This window comes from Alligator sinensis, unplaced genomic scaffold (genome assembly GCF_000455745.1).
Source record: "Alligator sinensis unplaced genomic scaffold, ASM45574v1 scaffold480_1, whole genome shotgun sequence".
NCBI lineage: Eukaryota > Metazoa > Chordata > Crocodylia > Alligatoridae > Alligator > Alligator sinensis.
The window spans coordinates 1,175,715-1,202,992 of NW_005842462.1; the positions used below are offsets into that span (position 1 = coordinate 1,175,715).

At 40.4% G+C, this 27,278-nt stretch overlaps 1 protein-coding gene across 1 annotated transcript in view; it reads left to right on the forward strand.

Moving 5' to 3' along the window:
- The window catches only part of LOC102376477 (guanine nucleotide-binding protein G(olf) subunit alpha-like), a 154,986-nt gene that overhangs the window by 114,955 nt on the left and 12,753 nt on the right, over nt 1–27,278 (forward strand). Inside the window, exons 2-4 of the mRNA XM_025212439.1 lie at nt 3,976–4,048; nt 4,908–4,962; nt 5,146–5,265. Of these exons, the coding sequence (XP_025068224.1) occupies nt 4,014–4,048; nt 4,908–4,962; nt 5,146–5,265 (210 nt within the window). The 5' untranslated portion in view covers nt 3,976–4,013. The remainder of the gene's footprint in view (nt 1–3,975; nt 4,049–4,907; nt 4,963–5,145; nt 5,266–27,278) is intronic.

Genomic DNA, 27,278 nt, shown 5'->3' on the forward strand with positions numbered 1-27,278 from the left:
GTTTGCCTGGGAGGGAGGGAGCCGGGAGCGCCGCTTCCTTTTGGAAAAAGGTAAAAGCTGGAGGCACCTGGATCCCGCCCCGGCCGGAGCTGCGCCTGCACCAGATCCAAGGCCCCCTCCTTCCTGTCTTTGCTCTCCAACCCCAAACTGGCGCCTGAAGATCCTAGCCTTTGCTCCTCTGTGCGCAGCCGCTCCCCGTCCCCTGCTCTAGTCCCTTCCACGCTTAGTCCCGAGAGCATGTCCGGAGCCCCAGCTCTTCCACGCGACTTTTGGTCCCGAGGTCCAGGTTGTTGGGGGTTAAATACAGTCCCTTAGCACCGGGCTAGTTCGGATTCCCGTGCACCCAGTGGCTGAAAACCTGGGCAGCCCTAACAGCAGCTGCAACCTTCCTCTCCCTGCACCTGAATCCATCTGGATCCTGAGCGGGTTGGGCCCACCTGACTAATCTGAATAGAAAACAAATGGAGCCACTGCTGTTTCTCTTGAGGAAAACAGGAAGGGGATCCTGGGGCATTCTGACTCAGTAGCCTGGGTGAGGAGGAGAGGGTGGTACACATTTGGTCCCTTGCAAATTATTCCCACAAATTGTACTGTCTGGGAGAGGGGGCTTCCACAAACCAGACCCTAATGGGAGGTGACCCAGCCTATAACCATACACACAAAAATGTATCGGGAGCTTGGATACAACAAAGCTGCTGCTATTGTTGCATCCCTGCAGGGAAATACTGTAAAGCTGCCCAGCAAGGCAGCTCAAGTTCCACTCTGCTCAATAAGTAGCACCTGCCTTCTGCCCCATTTGGCCTCATGCCACCAATGTACTGTGGCAATGAACAGTATGTGTCGCTGCTCTTCCTTGACCCAAAAATCCGAGCTTCCAGCGTCCCAGTGAAAAGGCAGTTGAAACCCCTATGCATAGCACCTGGGTCCCTGTGGACACAAATATCTAGAACAGATGCAGGCAATTATTTTGGGTGGAGGGCCACTTACTGAGTTTTGGCAAACCATTGAGGGCCACATGACAGGCAGCCAGGGGCAGCTAAATATTAATTTTCTACATCTTTTTAGGTGCCCCACAGGCCAGATAGAATGGCCTGGGGAGCTGCATCTGGCCCATGGGCTGCATTTTGCCCACCCCTGATCTAGAAAAACATGGAGGTTGACAGTTTGTCACTGTTAGTTTGTTTTTAGGGACAGAATTTTACTCCAGGCTTTTGGTCCACTATCAGGATGGGATCCCTGGTCCATCCTTTCCCAGCAGCACTCCTAGTGGACCTGGATCTGTATTTGCAAATAACAGCTGTACTGGGAGAAATGGGTGAAAAGGGTTGGAGGGAGGAATCCTTTTGGATCCAGATGCAGGTTTCTTGTGCCGGGATGGATCAGGGCTTAGATTTTGTCTGACCTTGTTTGTTTCTGCCGTTGGCCTTAGAGATGCACTGCCAAAATAAAGCAAGATCTAGTTTCCATTCTGTGGGTTAGCGTGACTTATTCATGTTCCAAGCCTGGTTATTTTTGGATGGATTCTACCTGCTTTGATGCTACAGTTTGGGGACTTGGGGCCAAAACTGGTACAGTTCTGCAGGGTCCAGATTCTGGGGACATATTGGAATATGGATTATTCAGTTGTGTTGGCTGCTGTTCTTTGGTGAGTTGGTAGAACTTCGAGCATTCAAACATCTCATTAGAACAATAATTTTTTTTAAAGTCTGGATCCATCCGAGTCATAGAAAATCAGAGTTGGAAGGGACCTCTGGAGATCATCTAGTCCAGTAGTTCTCAACCTTTTTTGTACCAGGACATATTTGTAAACATCAATGGTCAGTCCCAACCCAGAGACCCTCACTCCTGACTGGGTACTCTAGGCCTCACCCCCCCAGTGGGTGGAGCAGGGCGTGGGTGTGTGGGGCGTGGGAGGGGCCTAGGTTTCCCATGTTTTTCTCCTTTAAAGGAGAATAAGTTTTAAAGTTTGTTGATCCATTTTTAAATTTTGGTCATGACTCTGGCATATATTCTTGTGACCCACTTTTGGGTCGTGACCCTTGGGTTGAGAAACACGGATCTAGTCCAACCCCCAGCTCAGAGGAGGACTATCCCTAACTTGATCACCCCAGTCAAGGCTTTGTCTACCCCCATCTTAAAAACCTCCAAGGATGGAGATTCCACAACCTCTCTGGGTAGTGCATGCAATGCTGCTGCTTCAGTTTGGATAGTTTGGTGTATTTAAACAGAAGGATTTTGGAGAGCAGGGTATAAAATTGGCATGACCTTGCAGGAATCAGATATATCTTCCAGTTATATCAGGACCAGTTTGCATGGCGTTGCAAGAGTCTTTCTACCAAACCCCTTTCTAGTGGTGCTTACTCTTGTTTTCTGCTGAGAAGGTGTAGTCTAATGTTTGGGACCAAAATGTGCCAAGGTTCAAGGGCTGGATCCAGATTTTGGTGGCACCAGAGTCCAGAGCTGTTGTTGCAATTACCATTGGGGTCTTTGTGACAATCCAGACTGTAGCTGTGGCAAAACGCACACCATGTTGCATATTATAGATGACTGCCCACTGACAGTGGAGTGGCGGACCACAGGAACTGCATGTGGCCACTGAAACCGCTATGGCATGGCTTGGCAATGACACATACACTGAGTGACTGGTGCAGTGGCTGTTATGCCCCTTCCGTATTATGCTAAGGAATTTGGGGAGCAATTTGATCCATCGGATCTCGGTGTTCACAGGGCGAATGGCCCAGGATGCAGAACACTGGGTGTGGTGGGAATAGTTGGGCTTGTTCTGTAAGAATTTGGGATCTCAGGACCAAAACTTGGCAGGATCCAGTGCCAAATCCGGGTTTTTGTAGTAGCTGTGAGGCCCTGCAGGGTTTGGGATGGGCCATGGGTGTGTATGTGGAGCAGGAAGACTCCACCTGTGTTGTAGTGGGGCCAGGGAGGGGGCTGGGGAGGGGGGGGGGCAGTGCGTGGGCTACAGGGTGATCCAGCACAATCCAGGTAAATCCAGCTTTTACCTTTCTCCTCCTCTCTCTCAGCTTGTGCAGGGGTTGTAGTTTGACTGTTTCCTGGTCTCACAGAAAGAGGCAGTGCTGAGTTAGAAAGACAAAAATAGCCCTTTACAGAGAAATATAGGGATTGTGTGTGTGGTGGGGAGAGAGAGGAGAGCAGCAGCAGCAGCAGGAGGAGCAGGAGGAGGCTGGTTTCCAGGAGGAGCCCTTCTCTCTTCTCTCGTTGTGTGTTAGACATTTTTGTACTGATTTTTTTTTCTTCCCTCGGCATAAAGGCGGTTGCCTCGCCCAGCTGCTGCTAGCATCTGTCTCTCTGGGGCAGAAAAAAACCCCCAATCTGGGTTTGATCAGAAAGCGACCAGAGACCATTTTATCTGAGCAGCCGGGGAGGGGGGGAGAAGAGAGGAGAGGAGAGAAGAGAAAACGTCGCAGGGATATAAATACCAATTCTGGTGGACCCTTCCCCCCTCCCCCCTTCCCCCCTGTAAATACATTTCTATACAAAGAGCACAAGCTGACATCCATCCTTAGCAGCAGCAATGGGGTGTTTGGGCAACAGCAAAACAGAGGATCAGCGCATCGATGAGAAAGCGCAGCGAGAAGCCAACAAAAAAATAGAGAAGCAGTTGCAGAAAGAGCGACTGGCTTATAAAGCCACACATCGGCTGCTTCTGCTGGGTAAGGAAGGAGGAAGGAGGGTGGGGGGAAAGGAGGGTGCCATGGCCTGGGCTCCCCTAGGTAGGGTCTCATTCTGTGCTTGGGTTGTGCGGTTGTGTGTGCGTGTGTGTGGGAAAGTACTGGATGGGAACAATTTTGCAGGCAATTTTGGTGAGCAGTATGTGAAAAGTCCACAGCCCTGAGCCACATGGATGCATCCGTCTGGAAAGGCTGCTGGGGCTTGGAGATGCTGCTTAGAGCCAGTCCAAAACACTGGGTCCATCGCAGGGTTCTGTCTTTTTTCTTCCAGGGGCTGGTGAGTCAGGGAAAAGCACTATCGTGAAACAGATGAGGATCCTGCATGTCAATGGATTTAATTCAGAGTAAGATCTATTGCTCCTTTGTGACTTACATATGTAAATATACATTTGAACCCTATGTTAACACACCGCATACTAGGGAATGCCTCTCTTTTTCTCCTGTCTGTGCAAGTGAGTTGCTTCTGCTCTGCCAAAAAAAAAATAAATTGAGAGACATGAATATTAAGGGAATTACTGCTATTGAATATTTGTATTTTCTCCACCTGGCCTTTCTGTATTTTCCACTGTTGCTACTGCAGCGCTTGACAGGCCCCTGTATAGCAACAACATGGCGACTACTTTTTACATAGCAGCAAATAACTAAATATTGTATCTCAGTACAGATACACATCAATTCATACTCCAGATAACATGGGTTGCTGTTTCTTTTCGATAGTGGTTAGCATAAAACTGAAAGCAATGTTCCATAAATGTAAGACATCTTTGTATGCTGTGGGTTGCATGATTTTTCTCTGAAAAACTCAGCCTGCATTTATTATCAATCGATTGTGCACTAGTTTTAGATAGATGTGGGTTTTAAACTGTACTTATATAATGTGCATTCAAAATTGTCTGTGAACATATTGAGTATGCTGCAGTAATGAAGGAATGACTTTCAGTCCTACCAAGAAGCCTTTGCAGATGTGGTTATGGGTGTCTAATTTGGCAAAATAGTAGGGACCAGTTTACAGTGTTCTTTATAGCACATCAAAAAAAGATGATGGGGGGGGGTTAAAATACCCCTTACTCTATTTTTCAGTGAGTGTGCATTAAAAAGTAAGAAGGCAGTAAGCAAGCAGGCTGTTAAAAATGCTCAACATGATTGAATCAAACTGCTTTGAGAGAGAGAAATAAAACAGTTGATAATTTTGTTTTAATGCAGAGAAAAGAAACAGAAAATACTGGATATTCGGAAAAATGTTAAAGATGCTATTGTGGTAAGAACACATTTTATATTTCCCTTTAAAGATTGTGCATACTAGAAACTATAAGCATTATGCTCTCTAGGATTATATAGCGAGAAATCACATGTTGCCAATGAGATTAGATTGTCTTCTACTGATCCTGTATTTTAGATTTATCCAGATTAAAATGTCTGTTTTTGTTTTATCCAATTCTAGACTATAGTTTCAGCTATGAGCACTTTAATACCCCCAGTTCCATTGGCCAACCCAGAAAACCAATTTCGAATGGACTACATCAAGAGTATAGCTCCACTTTCTGACTTTGACTATACACAGGTAAGAATAAGAAAAGAGTTATGTTCCTATTTTTAAGAAAGAGTACAAAGTTTTGTCTTTGATTTATGATATCATTGCCTACCATTTGGAAGATGTTTTCTAAAGCAAATTTGTTGCAACATTATCACCAAGTTAACTTTGTTGGTCTGTGTTGCATCTGTTAGTATTGCCGCCTTGAGTATATTTTTTGTTGTTGTCTGTAAAGGTGTTTCTAAAAGGAAAAAGGTGTAATGAAAAGAAATGAAGTTTATTTGAAATTTAAGTATTCAGAGTTAGCTTTATCATAAGACTGTTTTGGGGCATAATTAGGTCCCGGACATCAGTCTAAGGAATTATAATGTCTACTTAAGAAACAGAGTACCCTTTTCACACTTTCCTCTTTTCATGGCGAAAACCTTAGATACATAATGAAGCATGTTGCTTCCTCACCTGTTTATTTTATTTCATGTTGCTAGCATTAACGGCAAGGTAAAGTTCTTTAGTTGTGTGAGAACGGTACCATCTTTTGATGGGAACATGAAAGAAATGTAAAAAACAATGGACTTTCTATGAGAAGTCATACATCTATAGTGAGATGTGTTTGGCTTAATTTGCATTTGTGCATTGTTTACTCTGGATTATTAGATTCTCTTGCTCTTTAGTTGTTAATTATTGCTTATAGAAGCATGTACAGTGTATTCATAAGGGTTTTATTCTTTGATTATGAAAGCAACTGGCTGGGAGTTCAGAATATTATTAGTTTTATATTGTTTTCAGTAGCATATTTTTGGTTTATTCTAAAATGCTGATATTGATAGTAATTTGTTTTGGATACAAGAAGGATTGAAAAATCTTCTTATGTCATTGACTAACAGCATATGAGTTGTTCATGTTATCTATATTACCAAAACAGTCACTTACTAGAGTGTCTTCAGGTTGTTACAGCCACTATAACTTGAGGGTTGAAGTGGTGGGGGATGGGGAAGGTTTGTTTCCTTATTATGTGACTGACTCATATTCTCTGGTGTGTGATTTTTGCCTCTGGTAAATCTCCCACTTTGAAGGTTCAAGATAAAGGAAAAAAAACATCAGACATCTTGTAGAGCTAGAATTTAACATAGAATTCAGTTGTTGAGAAAGCTGCGGCTGCAGGGTACACCCACATACAGCATGATTGCTCAGTTGGTGGATACGAGTTAGTGAAAATGACAAAGTTCTTCTTGAGATGGATTTTGAGTTTGTCTTGGTTGTTGACATAATATAAGTTCTGAAGCACTTGTTATTGATGTAAGCATTTTATTTTCCCGTTTATTTTTCTTTAATTTTGTCACTTCGTTATGTACACAGGGTAAATCAATAGACTGCATCCTTTCCAATTATCCACAAGCATTTCTATTTTTCCAAGGGGGGGAGCGGGCTAAAACTCAGGTTTGTTTATCATTTGATCTGTTCCATATTTTTACAATCATTACATTCTAAATAAAATTACAGTTTTACATAAAATTGGATTGTGTTAATATAGATATAGTGGAAACTGAATATAGTAACTGATGTTTAATAATCAGACAAAACTCACTCAAATTCTGAAGTAAGGTGTCATGGATGGTATCTAGGGATATACATTAGGCAAATACATCATCTGTTAACCTTCACTGTTTCTGTTCTTAAGGTTTAATATGCGGAATCTGGCTATCTGAAAAATAGGAGACCAAAATAATATTTGATAGTATTAATCAATTGTTGTTAGTTCAAGGGAGATAAAATCAGCAATTCATGATCAGGTGTTGCCATTAGATTATAATAAGGCATGTTCTAAAATACAATGAAATAAACCTTTTCCTTCGTAGATTTTCATTTTCTAGATTAATATTTTTACCAATATGGATGTCAGTCACTCGTATATGTATAATCCCACCATATTTTTTTAATTTGTGAAGATGCTGAGTGCAATTCTTGATCCAAGGAAGTTGATGCCAAGTGAAGCTTTGCCATTGACTTTCAGTAATATCAGGTTTTCATTCCCTATATTTTAACTTATCCAGTAATCATTAAAAACTTAATCAAATATTTCTTGCATCATTTGCAGTGCCTAGTTTTTCCTTTAAAAAAAACTATTGCAATTTAATATTAATTTCAAATAAATTGCATACAAAATGTGATTAAAGGAATATAATGTGCCATCAATCTAAAGGCTAGAACTTCCTCCTGAAATACAAGAACTTCACTGAGAAGAAAAGAGCTCCACCTTTATTAAGTACTAATTTTTATGTATTTATGACATTCAGGATATGCTTATATAAATTAAATAAATTAACTTTCAAAATTAAGTCTGTATTACTTGCCTTCATAAAATAAATGAAAACACATTTATTTTTTCAATGTGAAATCCTGACCCCATTTAAAATCAATGATCAAAATCCCTTTGACTTCACTGAGAACAGGATTCACTATCAGATGCAAATCTATGATCTGGTTGGGGTTTTTTTATTTGTTTTGTTTTTTTAATTTACCTATTGTTGAATGACTCGTCTTTCAGGTTCCTATAAAATAACTGCAGAAAATGTAACTTCACTGAAACTGTCAACATTGTTTTAATTTCAAGAGGAAATTGCTTGTTAGTATCTCAGTCTACCTGAACAAACACTAAATATAAATATGTATTTTTACATGACAAAAATACTGAATGTTCAGTTTTGGATAGAGATGTCATCTGATGTTTTTATTTATTACATAAAAACACAAACACATTGGGTCTCTTAGTGTTGATGTTCATTCATATTTATTAAAATCAAGATCTTAGTAGAAGTCACGAATGCTTATTTATTTTTTCCTTTGCCAAACTGACAGCATCCAATAACGCAGTGCTTCATACTTGTAATAAGTAGTTTTATTTTGCTGGGTTTTTTGGAGGTTTGTTTGGGAGGTTTTTTTGCATCACTTTATTTCACTACAATACCTTTGTCCATTGTGGAGTACAGGGCTTTCAAAGAAAAGGGAGATCATGTCAAAATACTAATTTATTTAATTATATACAGAACTACTTTATTCTTACATTGCATATAAGAATAGCATCCATAGATGGATTTCACAACTACATTTGAATACATGGAACATTTAAAAGAGGTTATTTTTCATTTTTAGGTTTTGGCAAAGTGCTGATTAATATTTGTTAAAGTTAACAAGAATTGACTTGCACCATTTTTAATGCTGTATTGATGTGTTTATGTCCTTTGTGAAATAGAGTGAACATATTAAGGCCATATTATGCTACTATCTGTGGGAAAATATAGTGTCTTGTATAAGTAGGCATGTGTTTAAAGAGTGAACTTGAATAAGGTGTTTGAATGTTGTAGACACTGCACGTCCATTTAGCTTAAACATGCTATTTTTCTCCTTTTCCATCTTTGGATGTTTAAAGTAGTTATTTTATAAATATGTCTTCTACTTCCAGAGATATAAGTCTACCAGGTAGCAAATAGATTCACAATCAGACCTGTATGGTCAAGTGTTGCTTGTTTAGTTGTAGAGATCATATAAACATTAACATTGGTGTTAGTTAAGCGGATTACACATTTTCTAGGGTGCTCAAAATAACCTTTTCTCTCTTATAATTTTTAATGCTTTTAGAGAGAGAAAGCACTTTGTTAACCCTTCTAAAAACAGCAAATTACTCACTCTGCCTAATGGCAAAGTGCTAATTTTAAAATGTTATTTTAAAATGTTTAAAAATAATTAAAAAATTCGTAGGTATATGAAGTTCTGTATTGTGTTCTCTAATGCAGCATTCAAAAGGAAAAGAAAGGTGTGAATAATGATTTTTTTTTTTTTAATTATTTGATTTTTAGCATGGTGTATTTTACTCCCTTAGGCTGCATACAGACGTAAAAGAAACCCCCCAAAAACAGCTGTGTACTTTAAACTTGGTGCACCCCTGCACCAAGCCCAGTGCATGCCCAGAAAAGGCGTTGCGATGGTCTGACCTGGCTTGCCCAACTTCTGTATAGATCGGGTACTTCATTGGGGCTTTTTTGGCACTTTTATCTAATAGGTAAATAGCAAGGTAAATTTTCTTAGGGTAAATCTGATATCTTTTATTAGACCGACTCCAAATAGTTGGAAAATTTCTTCCTTGCAAGAATTTCCAACTATTTTGGTTGGTCTAATAAAAGATATCAGATTTACCCAAAGATCCTTGTCTACCTATGTCCTTAGCTACAACCTACACTCCTGAAAAATTCAACTAGGACATTTTTCCAAATGGCTTACAAATAAAGGCCATGTTATATGTACATTATTTGGTTTAATAGCCAGATGTTTTTATGTATATGTTTAATTTGGGTTTCACTTCCATATTTGATTTTAGTATATTTTAAGACTCTCGGTTCTTGATTATTATTTCTTTATTTTGGCCAAAGCACCAAGACATTAAAATTTATCTAGCCAAGTTGTTCTTAACCTTTCTAGCCCCAAGGCACTCCTCATTAGACTCAAGGCACCCCATGAAAAATACCAGCTCTTAGTTTTCACTTTTTCTTTTTTTTTTTAGTACAACAGGGATGTCAAACTCATCCGGTCCTGTGAACCAGATGAGGAGTGCAGGGCCACCCAAAATCTGGATCAGGCCCACAGAACAACCCTGTGTTCTGGATCTAGTGTGCAGGGCCAGTCTGATATGGGTACTGCATGCAGCCTGGACCAGGCCTGCCTGCTGGGTGCAGCATGCATGCTGGCTCCAGTGCCAAGTGCCACATGCAGCAGATTAGCTCCAAGTGATGCATGCAATGTGCAGGGCCAGGGCTGGGGCCAGGGTCAGCATGTCCTGCATGCAGCATGGGGCGGCAGTCTGAGACCCACAGGCAGTACCATGGGCTGGATCATCTTAGACATGCCTGGAATACAAAAAAATAACAGAGCAATTCTTTTGCAAAAAACTCAGAAAGACTCTGAATTCCTGTATGAAACCTCTGGGTCTATCTTGTGAAGTTGTTTGTACTCCATTCCACCTTTAAAATGATCTTATGGCAATAAATGGTTGAGAATGACTGATATAGACACAGGTTCGTGATTGAACACTAATGGTGTGTCCAGATGAGCACAGACGTGCGGTATTTGGCATAGATCCATCTGTGGTGCTATGCACCACAGCTGTAGGCGTTCCTCACACTGCTACTTTACCGTGTGAGGGGTGGGGTGGTTTTGACCCAGGGAGACCCCAGTCAAAAAAAACAGGGTGGTGCACATGGTAGCAGTACACACTGCCCAAAACCAGAGCCTGGCCAGCTGGAGCCACACTTTGGGTGCCAGCCAGGCTTTCTACCATGGCTGCAGCCCTGGGAAGCCCCCAGGACCCCAGGTAAGCCTCCCTAACCCCATGCGAAGTAACCTGCCATCTGCCAGAGCATGCATGTCATGGGCGTTCCCTGGGGACAAGTAGCAGCGGCACAAGGTATGTCCCTGGGGAAGCAAATGCCTGCACTTGTCTGGACACACCCTAAGATTTCTTAATAACAAACAGATTTCCTCTATTTATTTACATACTCCTCCTTTCCCAAAGATAAAGGCATTACTTATATAATTTTCCGTGTTTGAACATAGGATCTTGGTTTGGCTTAGATATAAAGAATGGAAATGAAGTAGTACACTTCTCCCTTTAAAGTTAACAAGAATTACTTGGAAGACTTAATGCTGTATGTTCACTGGTCTGGATCACAGCTATTAGCAATTGGTACTTTAAGACAGCATCCTTGAGTAGCAGGAAAGAAATGGGAACTACTAAGGCCTCCTTGATTACCAGGGATAAAACTGGTGTGGAGCTGTGGAAGCAAGCACAAGTAGCATCACAGTTAGACCACTATTACTGAAGAAGGAAGAAACAGTTTGTTGTAGGTTTTGAATTCTGCCTTTTTTTCTGCATGTCATCAGAGTATTTTGAAAAGTAAATACTAATTTGAATTATTACAATAAAAAAATCAACTTTCTCCTCTTTATCTTCCTCTTTCTTAGTTGGCTTTTGTGCAGCTTTATAATGTAAAATGAAACATTTCTATCCTAGAAAGTAATTATTTGAGAGAGTCTCATCAACAAAAAACATAGAAAGGAAAGAGTTTTCCAGCCTAAACTATAGAGTGGTTACTATGATACTGCAGTGAACATGCATTGAATTATTTAACTAAATGTCATTCTATCTTAAATTATAAATATCAATTGTCCAGATAGTGGGCTAATACTCCCAGTTTACCCATCTTTCCATATCCATCATCACACTAATGCAATTTTAGGTTTCCAATCATCAGCTTAGAGGGATTTTTCATGATAGTACTTATTGCCACAGACTAAAATTCAGTAAAAGTATATGGTTCAACTATCAGGTTGTATTTTCTTAAATTTCAGTTGGCAGATGAGAGTTATTCCTTTGACTCAGGTAGTAGAAGCCTGTGGTTTTAGACCCTAAGGAATAAGGTTTTACTCCCTGTAGCCACTACCTAATTAAAGAATAGTAGCAGTCTCTCTATAGTTAAGACTAACTTTTTTTTATCCTTTCTGCTCCCAGGTGAAAAGAATGTGAGAAAATCCTTAGATTTTCGCATTTAAGGTTTAAGTTGTAATGCAATCTAGAAAATTTTGAATAAATTAAATACTCTTTGTGATTGCCTTAGTATTCTTCGTGATTTTTTGCAGTGCATCCCACTTTTTTCTATTCTTTTCTGTACATATCAGATTGACTTGTAATAGAATTTGAAATGTAAATAGAAAATTGTGTACCTGGAAAAAGTCTCACTTGTAATCCAGATGTAAGGCTCAGGTACAGTTCCAAAGTTATAAATGCCTAATAAATGTTAGATTTTCCCTTACTTGTAAACTAATCTAAATTAGATTCTTCACTGGCAGAAAGGATCAACCTGACAAAATATGCTTTACAGTGGTAGCTTTCACAAGGAATACTTTCAAATACTAAATGAATGTGTCTACACATGCAATAAACTCCAGAGCAGTTTGAGCTGGAGTAAACTACTCCCAGGCACAGCATCTATACATGTGCCCAGGACAGCAGCACTTTGAGCCAGGGTGGAGCAGTTTACCCCAGGGCACAAGGGTGCTGAAAGTGCAGAGCCACATGGCTAGGCAGCAGGCAGGATTCGGGCCCCAGCTGCCTGAGCCGACCAAGTCCAATTTACACCCATGGTCAGAGTCTACACATATGTTTAATTGCAGTAAATTATCCCAGTGTAAGATCGTACTGTCCCTAACAGTACTATCTCACTTCAGCATTAGTTTACTGAAGCCTAATAGAGTCACACATGTAGATGGCAGTGCTTTACTCCACATCTAGTCTACTCCACAGTTAAGTGTGTGTGTAGACGTGGCCAATTAGAAATAAGAGGGCAATATATTGCTTGTATGCTTTTTACTGTTTTTGAGTGCATCCTCTTTGCATGATCGAATGCCAATTTAAGTCCATAAATGAATGTTTATGTTGTCTTCAGTGAACATCAAACATGTAGTTTACAGTGCACATGTGGACTCTTGCACCTTCGTGAAGCACCAGTGAATCCATAAGGATCTGTAGGACATGGAATATCACCTGTGCATTACAAGTTGTAGGACTGAAGCAGTAGCTGTCGGCTGTCTATGATGTGTCTTATTGATTGATGCTTTAAGCAATTTTGAAATGATTAGGAAAAAATGGATGTTGGATTCCAGCCATTATTGTGTGACCATCTCTGTTCACATCTTTAATTTAATGATCTGTTAAATCCTCCATTCCATTTATTAACAGTCTAAAAACCATCTTAAATTACCCATACCAAAGAAAAAATAACACTTGGAAAATTCTAACAGCACTGTTTCAGAAAACAGTTGAGTTCCATAAGCGGCAACTGTATACTAATCTATCTTGCATTTATAAAACTCAGGTACTCGAAAGCAAGGAAATGAATAGCTGAGGCATACTAAAATTACATCTGCCTAAATCAAAAGCATATTATTTTCAATTATGAAGAAATATGTATTAATCTCTTCACAACAGACTTAATTCTGACTTGTTATTTTTTTTAGAACTTGGTGAGTTTGGAGTTCACTTCCTAAAATTATGCTGAACACTGTCGTTTTCTTAGTTATGTTTTTGGTACACTGTTCAGCACTGATTCAGCTTCACCCAATGGCTAATAGCCATTGACAGGAATGCATCATTTTTCTAGTGTAGGCAAGGCCTAAATTGATGAGTGGATTATTTTGTCATAAACAGAAGGGTACCATGAGTAGAGGAATTAAGAACAGGATGAAGCAGATAAACAGTGAAGATTCAGTTTTCTTTGTAAAAATGCTTTGCAAATTAAAATAAATATGTGGATACAAGAAAATATGATGGACCCAATGCTATATAGACTATTTTCCAAAGCTTCCACATTTCTCTTTATAAGAAATATAAATATGATTTTAAGAGGGCAGAAGAGGGAGAACAACACACATTCTGAGATTTTAAATTTTAGAAGTTTCCAAAGCACATTCCATCATTTTGTTCTGCATTTTGTTCATTTTTCTATAACTAATAGACTTAATTTCAAGTGTTTTTCATCAAGTGCTGAAATCTTTCCTTAAAGAAAGAGGCATATAGTTTATAGCTTTGATAACATACATTTTAAAACCACATTTTCATGTACTATACAATCTTGTAATTGTTTTGAGAAGCAGAACCCCCTTAGCTTTGTAAGCCAGTCAAATTCAGTTTCTGCCAATTGTGATTTAATGAGTGTATATTATGCTCTCTTGCATTTTCACTGTATTATTTTTAATAATTTTCCCATACACTTGTATTAATTTAGAACTGTTTGTTTTTAAAAAGTTATGTTACAAAAGAATATTTATTCTAAACTCCTGGGAGGAGGAGAATCTTGGAATTTGGGTCTCTTTCCAAGGGAGGTGGTCTTTAAAAGATGGCTGGATAGGCATCTGACTGGGGTCATCTGACACCATCACCCTTTTCTGCCTAGGCAGGGGGTCGGACTCGATCTGTTGAGGTCCTTTCTGACCCTAACATCAATGAATCTATGCATTTACATAGTATCTTAAGTGACAAATTGTGCAGTAATCCTTTTCTTAACATTGCACTCTCATACTTTCTTTTTTTCTTGAGTTAAACAACATTAAGTTAAAAAATTAGTGGTTGGGAAAACTAAAAAGGGCAGAGAATGATTAAGAAAAATTAATAGGAGGAGCATAACCAGGCATTTAAGTTCATATTGCCTTTCTCTCTACTCAGAAAATTAATTTTCCCTAATTATCTCAACAAACCTAAAACTGTTCAACAATAGATTAGTAATAACAATTATAATGTGTATTACAGTAACACCCTGAGTCCTCTGTCTAGCTCAGGGGTCCATTCTGCGGGGGTCTGTACAAATAAATTACTAAATGTCTCTTCCTCTAGTTTAGGGGTGTCAAACACGCAGTCTGCAGACCCTATCTAGCCTCTGGAGCTGCTCTATCAGGCCCTTTGGCCCCACTATCCACAGTCATCAGCATTGAGCATGACTTGTCACCCCAGACGCTTTCCATTACTGACAAACTTGCTGACATTGTTGCCTCCAGACTGTTTACTGCCAAGGTGACCACAGCACCCATCCTTGTGCCGTAGGTTGGTTCTGGCCCACAAGGAGCTCCAAAGTCTAGATTTGGCCCAGGACCCCAAGTGAGTTTACCACCTCTGCTCTAGCTTGTTTACTGTCTAAGGCTGTGAATGAAGATAACTTTCAACCACTTCACAAGAAGCATGCATTTGCTACTCAAGACCACATTAGTTATTACAGTAACTGTTACATATGCATGCTCCTATAGTGCTATTAATCACGGGTAAATAAAGGCAACTTTAACCCAGGGTTAAGGTTACAATAGTTTTGTTCTACTTATACCGTGGAGATGTATCAGTTACATTGTAACAGCTTATGCTGGCATCATTCAATACAAGCATAACTGTTATGTCCCCCACACATTAAGACAACAATTAATACACAAAGCATGATAGAAAGGCAAGTAGTCAAATCTGTACAACAGATACATTGTACTGTTGTTTTATTTGTTTTAAAAATGGATAACACAATAGCCAGTTCTCTCCAATTGCTGTTTAACCCAGCCGTCATTAATTGTCAGATTTCTTATGTACATCATGGGAGAATGGATTATAAGGGAGGATTTTGGAGGTGGTCACTCACCTCTAAAGGAACAATTCAGGGAGAATGTTCTATTCAACATACAAGAAATGTCCTGTCTTTAAGTTAAGCTTTAGCCATTGGCTCCAGTGTGTGCTGACTTCAGTCTTATCTGCTCCTTTAAAGACCAACGTTATGCAAAAGTATTTACTTTTTAAATGGGAAGAAAGATGTTTTTATGTTAATATTGTAGTCTTTCAGATATGTGAATTAACACATTTTTGGTCTTGTATGATGAAATTCCTCCCACGATTTTAAAGACGGCTGAGACTAAATATGTTTTGAGAGCTAATCACTCAATTAAATAACTGAAATTGGTGCTATGGGTCTGCTGAGGGACAGGGGACTAACTGCCCTGGAAACTTTTATTAATGTTGCTTTTGGCCTACATTCCAAAGTGTTACTTTAAAGAAGAGATTAGTATAGATGAACAAATATGTGAACAAGAGAAGATAAGTCTCAGTACTTCAGGAAATCAAAGAGCTATATTTAAAAAAAATATATCTTGCTTTCTGGAAAATAAATTATAATAATTTAATACTTTACCTCCCATACTCACCCAATTTCATACCAGAGATGAATGGATTTTTGAGCCTCTGACTTAGGGCATGAAGTTTGACAAAAATCAGAACGGCTTCCAAAAGCACACACTCTAGGGCCCAATTTTGCCAGCACAAGTACATGACCCCTCTTGTTCCTTGATCAGGATTTAACCATGTTTTCAATATTATGTGGTTGTATCTCTGGTATTAAGTTGACATAAGTATGCAATGCTACAACATAAAAATGTTTAGTTTTCTAGTAACAGTCTAAAAAATATCCTAAACAATCCTTTAGGTCAGACTTGTCTTCTTTGCTTCTTTTATTTTTTTTTTTGTGGAGAGGGGAATGTACATAGTGTATGTGTTTTTAATTAAACTTTGGCTTAGGAACTGAATTATGCTTACAATAAATAGTTGTTTAAAAAAGCTTCCAAGTGGCAAGCCTGTGACCATAAACTATAATATTTTTATGACAACTGATTTTTTTTTCCATATTTTGTTTTTAATAACATTGTTCTAAAAGTACTGCTTAACAGCAGTCTGCACAAGAATAATATTAGTTGCAGAGGAAAGAGTTATGCACAGTATCTTAAAGTAACTTTACTAAAATTGAATCAAATTGTCCACATGAAAATTTTGAAAACAGGTTTTAATGAAGAAAATAGAAAAAGGTCTATCAAATGCATCAGCAGAATTCTTGCTAATCATTAGAGCAATCCTTATTCTCCTCTTGTATGTATTCATTGTAGTCACACATCTTTAATATTTTATTCAAAAAGTCATTTGCAGTCTAGTGTTTCTTTGCACAGTGCAATAGCTTTTCTCAATTTGATATGCTCCTATATGCCCCTTTTGAAAAATCATTTTGTTAAAATGAACTACCATGACTAATATGTAGAAGGGGAACATACTTAATATTTTAGATCTAAAAATGGAAGAGCTATTGGTCCTCTGTGTGCTTTTCGAGAGGCTGTGTTTACAGTACCAAGAAGGATGTGTGCTTTCAAATTGGTTCATCGTTCCTTACGTTTTTTGGAAATTATTTGCCTGGTTTAGCACTGAAGCGAACTATTTCTTAGAACCTCCTACTATTAGAGAATTATTCAATTTTAAAAATATCAGGATATCACATTATTTTTTGTTGCAGTTCCCGATGTTGTATATCACTGACAGAAAATGTTTTGAACTTTTTCATCTCCCTTGGGGAAATGCTGCAAGTAGCAGAATTTTGTTATTTTTATGTCAATTTAGGTCTTGCATGATTCAGCACATGTGGTTTGTGGGAAAGTGTGTTGTAGACTGACAAAAGGAGCAGAAATAGTAAAGGGGTTGTTAATAGAGAAGGCCTCTCTACTTGCTCTTAAAATACTTTTGAGAATTCGTTTTCTCCATCATTTTTAATCCTGTTTATTTATCTATGTCCACTCTTCATTTTCCCTGCTAATTATCATGACCTATGCACTGTGATGAAGGCAGTGCAAATCTGTTTAATTCTCAGAGTTTTCTCACAGTATGGAGAGTAAGGAAGTTATAAAACACTTTTGAGGAATCTCTCTTGAAAACAGACCCACTCCCAAAGAAGACGCTCAGCTTCAGCAAGAAACTCTGAAGGCAGAAAATATTTTGGTGTGTTGTGCTGAGTGAGGAAAAGTCTTGTGGGGGTTTGGGGGCTGGAAATTTATTATGTGAGGCATCCTAAGATTGTCTGGGTTGATTTGCAGTGGTTTATTTTTTTTCATTTTCTATTGTCATTTAGAACAGTGGTTAGTTTATTAACTAACAGTGATTAGTTAATTAGGTTATTACCATAAATCATGTTGGTTTGTGTTTAATGGCACTGCTTGCTGAAGTTATATCCATTTATAAGCAATAATTCATTTTAAGTTTTCAGTTAGCTACCAGGGATAATTTTACCAAAAATTTTTTTTTGATTAATTCATATGCTATTTTCTATTGTTTCTTGTTTTAGAAAGCTGAATGTTGAACAAAAAATTTCTTTCTTTAGCTTTTTCTTGTTAATTCAGATACTTCTCCTAACCAGCAGATGATACTTAGAAATACTACTATAAGTCTCTTGATGATTTTGTGCTCTGTATATTCAGAACTTCGAATGTCTGTCCCCAGCAGATGGACTAGTAATTTCTTTAAGACTAGTTGTTTAGTTTAAATGGAAATACTGTAAGAGAAGTAATACAAAATTGAGAAGTAGTACTGCAGAAAAGAATGTTGGGGCTATAGTGTATTGCAAGCAGAATATGAGAATGTGATGCTGTTGCAAAAAAGTACATTTTTATTTTGAGATATACTAAAGGTAGTATTATATTCAGGGAGTTGTTATGCCATTCTGCATGACAGTACTGAGCTCCTGTGTGGAATTCTGTGTCCGGGTCTGGGCACTTGGGCACTCCTGCTTAAGACAGTTGTAGACAAATGAAAGAGAATTCAAAGGAGAGCAACAAGAATGATAAGAAGTTTTAGAAAAACTTGATTTAGGAGAAGTTGAAGAAACTGCATTTGTTTATTTTAGAAAGAGCAGACTGAAAGGGGCACCGATTACATATTGAAAGGTTGTTGTAAAGATGGCAGCGATCAGTTCTTCTACAGTGGAGTAGGGCAAGACACAGTTGGCTTAATTTGCAGTAAGAAAAAAGATTCAGGCTAAATACTAAGAAACCTTTCCAACTATAATGATAGGTAAGCACACTTAACAGGCTACCTAGGGAGGTTTGCAATCTCCTTAATCAGAGGTTTTAAAGATTGGGTAAGACAAACCTCTGCCAGGAATAGTCTAGATCAGGGGTGGGCAATCATTTGGGCCTGTGGGCCACATAGGGAGTTTTGCTGAGCTGTTGTGGGCTGGGTCAGCACTCCTTCCCTCCCTCCCTCCAACCCCCTGCCCCTTGGAACAACTCACCAAAACTTCCCATGTAGGATGGGACCTGGGACAGGCAGGCGAGGAGCAGTGTTCAGGAGCAGGATATGTAGGTGAGGCTGGGATCACAGATCAGGGTTACGGGGCATTACAGTGCAGGACCGGGGCTGGGCAGAGCCATGATCTGCTGCCCCTGCAATGGGCACCGAGTGGATCGCGGCTCTGCCCCGGCCCTTCACTGAAAAGCCCCAAGATCCTGGGGTCTCCGCAGCCTCTCCTGCCTGTCTTGCTCCCAGACTCCACTCCACACCAGTCCACAGCACAATCCTAGCTGCCTGGCCACATGTCCTGTCTATGCGGATCCCACCCCCAGTGGTGGGTGCAGGGTGGATGGGCCAGGGTGCCTGGGTAGCGGTGGCAGCCAAAATGAGTCACCATCATTGGGCCTGCCAGGAAATGGAGTCTAGCCACTACACTGGCTCCAGCCCCACTGTGTACCCTGGGATGGCAGCACCAGTGGCACACACCACAGGCTGCACCTGGGCTGGGCAGGACTAAGGGACCCACCACAGGCCAGACAAAATCCATCAGCAGGCCAGATCCAGCCCGCAAGCCATATTTTGCCCAGTCCTAGTCTAGATGTACTTATCCTGCCTCATTGCATGCAGAAGAACTAGGTGGTCTCCTGCGGTTCGTCCCAACCCTACATTTAAATAGTTTTTAATAGGCATTTGCAAGCTAACTTTGCTTCAGTATCTAGATGCATATGGCATACCATAAGGCACTCGCAGCTTACAAAGACCTCAATTCCATACATTAAGCTACCCCTTAGCTTGCATAATTTATTCTTGCAAAACTTCCAGGCTGTACTCCAGTGCCAGAGTGTTCTTGTGATTTCAAGAGCAAAAATTTTTAAATGGAGATACCTACCTGCCTTGAGCTTAAATATTCCAAGGTTAGCTCTTGAATATCACTCACTTGTGTTGTATGAAATTTGGGGATCCTCACTTTTATTGTTGGATATTATTTACTTCAGAAATTAAGAATTGTGAAACTGAGGTTGTAGAGCATTGTTTATGGAAAAAGAGTAAATCCCTCATTATTTCAGGTGTCATGCAGGGATACCAGAAATTGCTAATGCCTGTATTAAAGTCTTTCAGACTGTTGGATGGATGTTAAGAACCTAAACAGACTATTTATTTGAGTACGAAATCTAATTTAGAGACACCTACAAAAGTAGTGACTCAAAATTTATGGTGGATACCAGTACTGATTCTCTCCACCTTAATTTCCTAATATTCTAATGGAGCTTGACATTGGATTTTTTTTAAATGAATTAATTTGATTACATGCACCATTTAATCCTATTAATTTAAAAGATAGTTATATCAGAAGCACTATCTAATTGAATATACTCCAACCTTTTTGGTTTTATAATTCTAAGAAAAGAGGTATACCTATTATAAGTATTACCAAATGCCATAGTGAATACCAAGGTTAATATATGTTTGCACTATAAATATTAACAAATAACATTGCTAATTCTATTACTTTGATTTGCTGTGGTGCCAGCCAAAGTTAATGGGTTCTTAGCTCTTTCCTTATTTTGGATGTGTTTCTTTAAAAAGCTTGGAATTATTAACATTTGGTGGGAGGTTTTGTAGGTGGTCATGACTTCTTAAGGCTTTCAGGATGCCTGCAGATGTTCAGGACCCCACTCCAACTCATGGTGCTTTACATAAAGTGCCATGAGTTAGAGGCTTCTCCCCCAAACCTATGTTTGCCTATTGGGTTGGGGGAGTGGGGCAGCTGGAGCCTACTTGTACTGGCCCTGGCCAGCAGGTGGAGGTACTCCAGCAGCCTCCATGGAGGCTGCCAAACCAGCCCTCTCCCCAACCCCACCTTTCCAAGATCCAAGGCTGTCAGTGGGGGGAGAGGAGAAGGAGCAGCAGCAGCATGGAGCTGACAGCTGCTATGAAAGGCCAAAGCTAAGGGCAGGGGCAGGGTGGAACAGAGCCCCCTCACCTCGTGGGCTCAGCCTGGTTCTCCCCCAATAACCCAGCCAAGGTAGCTGGAGGGGGAGGGGGCTCTCCATGCATGCTGATCCCACCCCCTTCTTGCTCTCTCCTTCCCAGCCACTGCAAGCACCAGCCCAGCCCCACAAAGTGGAAAAAATTAACCCTGGAGGGAACACAAATTCCCTTAGGGGCTCTGCTTTAGAGTGCCTTCACCAGTTACCTGATTTGACCAGGGTTAATTTTTTGCGTGATCGGCCATTGTAAAAGTGCTCTGTCATGGCTGTAGAGCACTTTCAGGGGCCTGATCACTTGAAAAATGTAACTTGTGTAGATGCCCTCAGAGACCTAAAAAATGGGATGGAGGGAGCCCTTCAAACATGTACTCATTCAGTAGTATTTGATGTTGGAATCAAGATAGAGCCCACAGCTCTGGCTGTCAATTCTGGGGGAGCTCCAGCACTTGCTGCTGGTGAGAGTGCTCTCATTTGATCTGAGCACTCTTTGTTTGCTGTACTTATTGACTGACTAAACCCAGTCAATGCATGCTATTTCTGGGCTGTCTTATCCAGGGCTGTTTGGGTGGTTTCTTGTTAGTAGCTGATGAAAATAGTGTCAAAATATGAGGGAATTTCATTTTCCATCTGAAAGTTGAATTAATTTCCTCTCTTATGAGAGATGTATAGTTCCCAGTTTTTACATTGTGTATATGGTATCTTTTCTGGTCTTTCTTATAACTTTGCCTTTTTCTTGAAGGTGTCTTGTTTTTTTTCTTTTTAACTATATGTAAACCTCTGAGTCTTCTTGCTCATTTCGGCTGAGAACGGGCAAAGTGATTACTTGGATTACAAACAAACAGATTCATAAAAAGATCACACCTTGCGGAAAACCCACAGCAGTGGTAGTGGCAGAGCTTTGGCATACTGGGGCCAGAGCTGCCATTGTTGCAACCGCTGCTGTGTAGCTGGGTCGGGGGCAGAGCTGGGGGCCAGAATGGGGCCAGTGCCTCAACTGACAGTAAACATCAATGGGGCAGAGCATGTAGGCACAGAGGCAGCAGGGGGCACATGGAGGGAGCGGGGCATGCAAGCGCCCCAGGAGGAGCAGGTCCCAGCACATCCTGGCCCAGAGTGGGCAGACAGTACAGGGAACATTGGAGGGGCAAGGGTCAGGCTATTTGTCCCACTACCACCTGCCCACTGCTTTCCCTGCTATAGCAGTGGGGGGACAAATTTAAGATGACCCTCCAATAGTTCGATTCTATATATGGAAAATTATGTAATTTTATTTATACATTTTCCATGTCTAGAATGTTATTAGCGGAAGGTCATCTTAAATTCAAAGTTGTCCTGAATTTGGGTAAATATGGTATATAGATGTTACATATGTGGTCAGATTGAAAAAGATTTTTCCCCATCCTTGTTAGTTACACAATTAAATCCTGCTAAATCATTATTTAAAACCAGTCTCATTCTGCATTGATATCTGTCCAGTGAGAATAGATCTTCATTAATTGACATGCCATTGGATAAGGTGTGGATATACAGAATATCAACCTTTTTATAATGCTTTTAGACCTTTATATATAGAAAATAATAGTTACAGCTGGTTAAAGGAACACTGGTCTCTCTCTTTTTTTTTTTTTAAGACTCACTATAAATGAATACAATAAATGAATAAAATTCACAGTATGTGAAAGTTCTGTCTCTTGCACCAAGAAGATTCCCTCTGCTGACTGACCATTTCAGTGTTTAACACAAAGTTAATGAGAGGGGATGTCCCAGTCTTTTCTTACCTAAGATCATACAATATTTTGTATTTTATTTTTCTGAACTGAAATAGCATAATAGAAAGAGATATAAATCATTCATCTATTCGGTTAAGGTTTGGCTGATACCTGATGACTAATGATTGCCAATAGCATGAGATTAATTTTAATTTAATTTAAAAATGCCAAAGTCATCATAAATTCTATGATATTTTATAAATTCAAATAGAAAAGGATGTTTTTATTTGATTTTATTAGGGAAAAGCCCCATATTGTGGTGTGATACATCAGGAGGCATTGATTTTGCTGCTGACTAAAAATAAAAAAAATTAGTATTTGTTCATATTTGGAGAAGACAGTGGCAAAAAATAAGCTGTTTACATGCATAGTGAAATACATGATTCAAACCAAGTTTAAATGTTTTTAAAATGTATGTTATTAAACATGTGGCTCTGATAGATTGTGTGACAGAGCATTAAGATTTTGGTCCCTTCACCTTGCAAAGCAAAGGAATATGAAAAATAGTATCAATTAACTTTTTAAAAACTTTTCTTCTAAAATGCATCTAAAATAACTTCTGTAATTATGTAGCATAAAAATATAGGTGACGTGGTCAATATTTTATTGGCTTTCACTCAATATTACTGCATAAAATAAAATGCTGACATTTGTGAATAATGTGGTTCATAGGAACAGTAGCAAGTAGGGCTTGAAGGGACTTCATAAGGTCATCTAGTCTGGTCCCCTGTTCAAGGCAGGATCATCCCTGACTAAACCATCCCAGGCAGGTGCCTGTCCAACCTGTTTTTGAAAGGGTCCAAGTATGGAGATTCCACAACTTTTCTAGGTAGCCTGTTCCAGTGCCTGAGCACCTCATACTCAGACAGTTCCTCCTAATCTCCATCCTAAATTTCCCTTGCTGAAGCTAGAGGCTGTTGCCCCTAGTCCTGTCCTGTATGGCAACAGAGAAAAGTCCATCTCCATCCTTCCATCCTTCATATATTTGAAGACTGTTATCAAATCCCCATTCAAGTCTTCTCTTCTCCAAGCTAAATAACCCTAGTTAATTCGTCCTTTCCCATTAAGTCTTTCCTCCTAGGCCCCTAATCATTTTTGTTGCCCTGTGTTGGACTCTTTCTAAACTGTCCACATCTTTCTTGAAGTATGTGGCCCAGAACTGGACACCATACTCCAAGTGAGGCTTCACCAGTGCTGAGTAGAGAGGCAGAATCACTTCCCTTGATTTGCAAGTGATACTCCTGTTAAAACAACCCAAGATGCTGTTTGCCTTTTTTTGCAACAAACCACACTGTTGGCTCATATTCAGCATATGGTGCACTGTAACCCCTAGGTCCTTTTCTGGGTAATTCTGACTTATTTCAGTAAGGCTTTTGCATGATGTCATGGCACCTACAATGTTGAGTACAGAGATATTAACTGACTAGCTTTGCTAACAACAAAAGTAAAACATTGCAAGGATATTGAAATAGATCTTGCTGTTGTGTATTGCCTGAAAAATGTGAACAGTATTTCATTCTTGGGAATCTGTTTACCTTGAGAGAACTTAATAAAATGTCCATTATCTCTTAGATTCAGTCAACACAATCAACAGAGTATATTTTTAATACTTTTACAGTTTATTTCCTTCTAATTTCTGAATTCCATTTCATTTGTCTCCTTTACATATTGATGAGCACACTATAAATCCTGTCTTCCCTTCAGTCAGGGAAGTGCTTGTGGAGAATGAAAAGGGCATTGAGGAAGGCTCAGAATATTTTCCCTTTGTTTCCTTTTTGTCCCTCTCTGCTCCCAAACTGTATTTTCCCTTTTGGCAAGAATTGGGAAGGGGAGAACTCCAAGGGTTTCCTCCGGGCACTTGGCTTTTAGGGGGTTGCTGCTTGGTTCTAATCTGAAGTAGCAGAGCAGTCATCAGGCGGAGCAGAGTTATATTTTTACCCAACATGGGCTCTGGGGCATTAGTTTGGATTGTTGCTGTGCAAACTGTGTAGTGGTGTTTTATTGTTTTCTAGGTAAAAGAATATACCTTTTCAGTCATATGACAGATTTTTAATCATTCTGAAAATAGTTGAAGAAATATTAATATATTTCCTCTCACTCTATGAAAATAGTATGAATGATCTTTTGTGGTATACTTAACACTTTAATTTTTGCAGAGGCATAACAAGATATGCTACTCATAGTTAGAACCCTTTTATACACATTGTATAAAAACAAACTTCTCCTAAAGTATGTACACTAAACAGCAGAAGTCTTAATCTACTCTTAGCCTTCATAGTTGGTAGGGTCGGAAGGGACCTGAGCAGATCATCAAGTCCGACCACCTGCCATGGCAGGAAAGAGTACTGGGGTCAAACGACCCCGGCAAGGTGTTCATCTAGCCTCCTCTTAAAGACCCCCAGGGTAGGAGCCAGCACAACTTCTCTTGGAACTTGGTTCCAGGTCCTAGCCACCCTGACAGTGAAGTAGCGCCTCCTGATGTCTAGTCTGAATCTACCCTCTGCCAGCTTGTGACCATTATTTATTTCTTGTCACTCCTGGTAGTGCTCGGGGGAACTATGACTAGTTTGTAAATGGCCACTAGATCCCCCCTCAGCCTTCTCTTGTGGAGGCTGAACAGGTTCAGGTCCCTTAGCCTCTCCTCGTAGGGCCTGCCCTGCTGCCCCCTGATCATGCGGGTGGCCCTCCTCTGGACCCTCTCTATGTTGTCCACATCCCTCCTGAAGTGTGGCGCCCAGATCTGGACGCAGTACTCCAACTGCAGCCTGATCAGTGTCGCATAGAGGGGGAGGATCACCTCCTTGGACCTGCTTGAGATGCATCTGTGGATGCATAACAAGGTACGTTTGGCCTTCCTGACCGCATCCCCACACTGTCGGCACATGTTCATTTTGGCATCAATAATGACCCAAGATCCTTTTCCACCTCTGCACTGATGAGAAGGAAGTTCTCCAGTCTGTAGGTATGCTGCTGGTTCTTCCCCACCAGGTGCAGTACCTTTCCACTTGTCAGTGTTGAAAACCATCCTGTTCTCATCCACCCACCCCTGTAACCTGTCTAGGTCCAATTGCAGCCTATTCCTCCCTTCTAGCATGCCCACTTCCCCCCACATTTTAGTGTCATCTGCAGATTTGAACAGGGTGCTTTTTACGCCTTCGTCCAAGTTGCTGATGAAGATGTTGAACAGTGCAGGCCTGAGGACGGAGCCTTGCGGGACCCCACTGACCACATCCCTCCAGGTCGAAAATGACCCGTCCACCACCACTCTCTTGGTGTGGCCCTCCAGCCAGTTAGTGACCCAGTTGACTTTGAAGGTGTCAACGCCACACTCCCCTAGTTTTTTAATGAGAATGGGGTGAGAGACAGTGTCAAAGGCCTTCCTAAATCCAGAAAGACTACATCTACTGCTACCCCTGCATCTAAGGATTTTGTGACCTGGGCATAGAAGGCCACCAGGTTGGTCTAACAGGACCTGCCTCTAATGAACCCCATGTTGGTAGCCCCTAAGCATAATCTCCTCTGCTGGCCCCTCGTGGACATGCGCTAGGATAATTCTCTCAAAAAGCTTACCCAGAATCGAGGTAAGACTAACTGGCCTATAGTTCCCTGGGTCCTCCTTCCTCCCTTTTTTGAAAATGGGAACCACATTGGCCCTTTTCCAGTCGTCTGGCACCTCACCAGAGCACCATGAGTGCTCGTAAAGCCGTGCCAGGGTCCCGCAATTACCTCTGTTAATTCCCTCAGCACTCTGGGGTGAAGATCGTTCGGACCAGCTGATTTAAATAAGTCCAGTCCCTCCAGAAGTTCCCTGACTAGATCCTCACTGACCCTAGGTCTGGGTGCGCCTCCTGGGGCCTATGTTTGTCCCGGGGGGGAAGGGGTGACCCAATCCCTACTCAAAAAAGTGGAGGTAAAGAAATTGTTAAATAGGTTAGCTTTGTCGTCTGGAGCGACGATCAGATTTCCTAGCGTGTCTTGCAAAGGCCCCACATTACCCGGTACCTTCTTTTTACCCCCTATGTATTTAAAAAAGGACTTCTTGTTGCCCTTGATCCAGGTAGCTAGTCCCAGTTCCATCTCCGCCTTAGCCTTCCTGACTCCCCCCCTACAGCCCCGAGCAACCAAGGTATAGTCCTCCCTGGTGATGGCCCTTCCCTTCCATTGGGTGTACACCTCCTTTTTAGCTAGTAGACGTTCCTATATGCTTTTGGTGAGCCAAGGGGACTTTTGCGCCCTCTTACCCTCTTTGATCCATGTTGGGATTACCTCCCTTTGGGCTTGGAGGATCGCTTCCTTAAGGAACGACCACTCTTCTTGGACACCTGGCTCCTCTCCCCTCTGGGACCTCAGTGCCTCCCCTTATTTTGATTAATACTTTAACCAACTGAAGTGTAGCTATAAATCCAGATGCAGTGTCTGTTACTCAGCTTTCACTATCTTCCTTTAAGGTTATGCCTTTATTAAAGGTCACTGTCACACACATTTGCATAACACATAGTAAAATCCTGGAATGAAAAAAGCCTCATTTTAACATTTGATTAGACAAGATAATGTATTTCCCCCTGGAGTAGTTTGTTATTCAAAACAAGCTCTTTAGGGAAGGAAGTTCACATC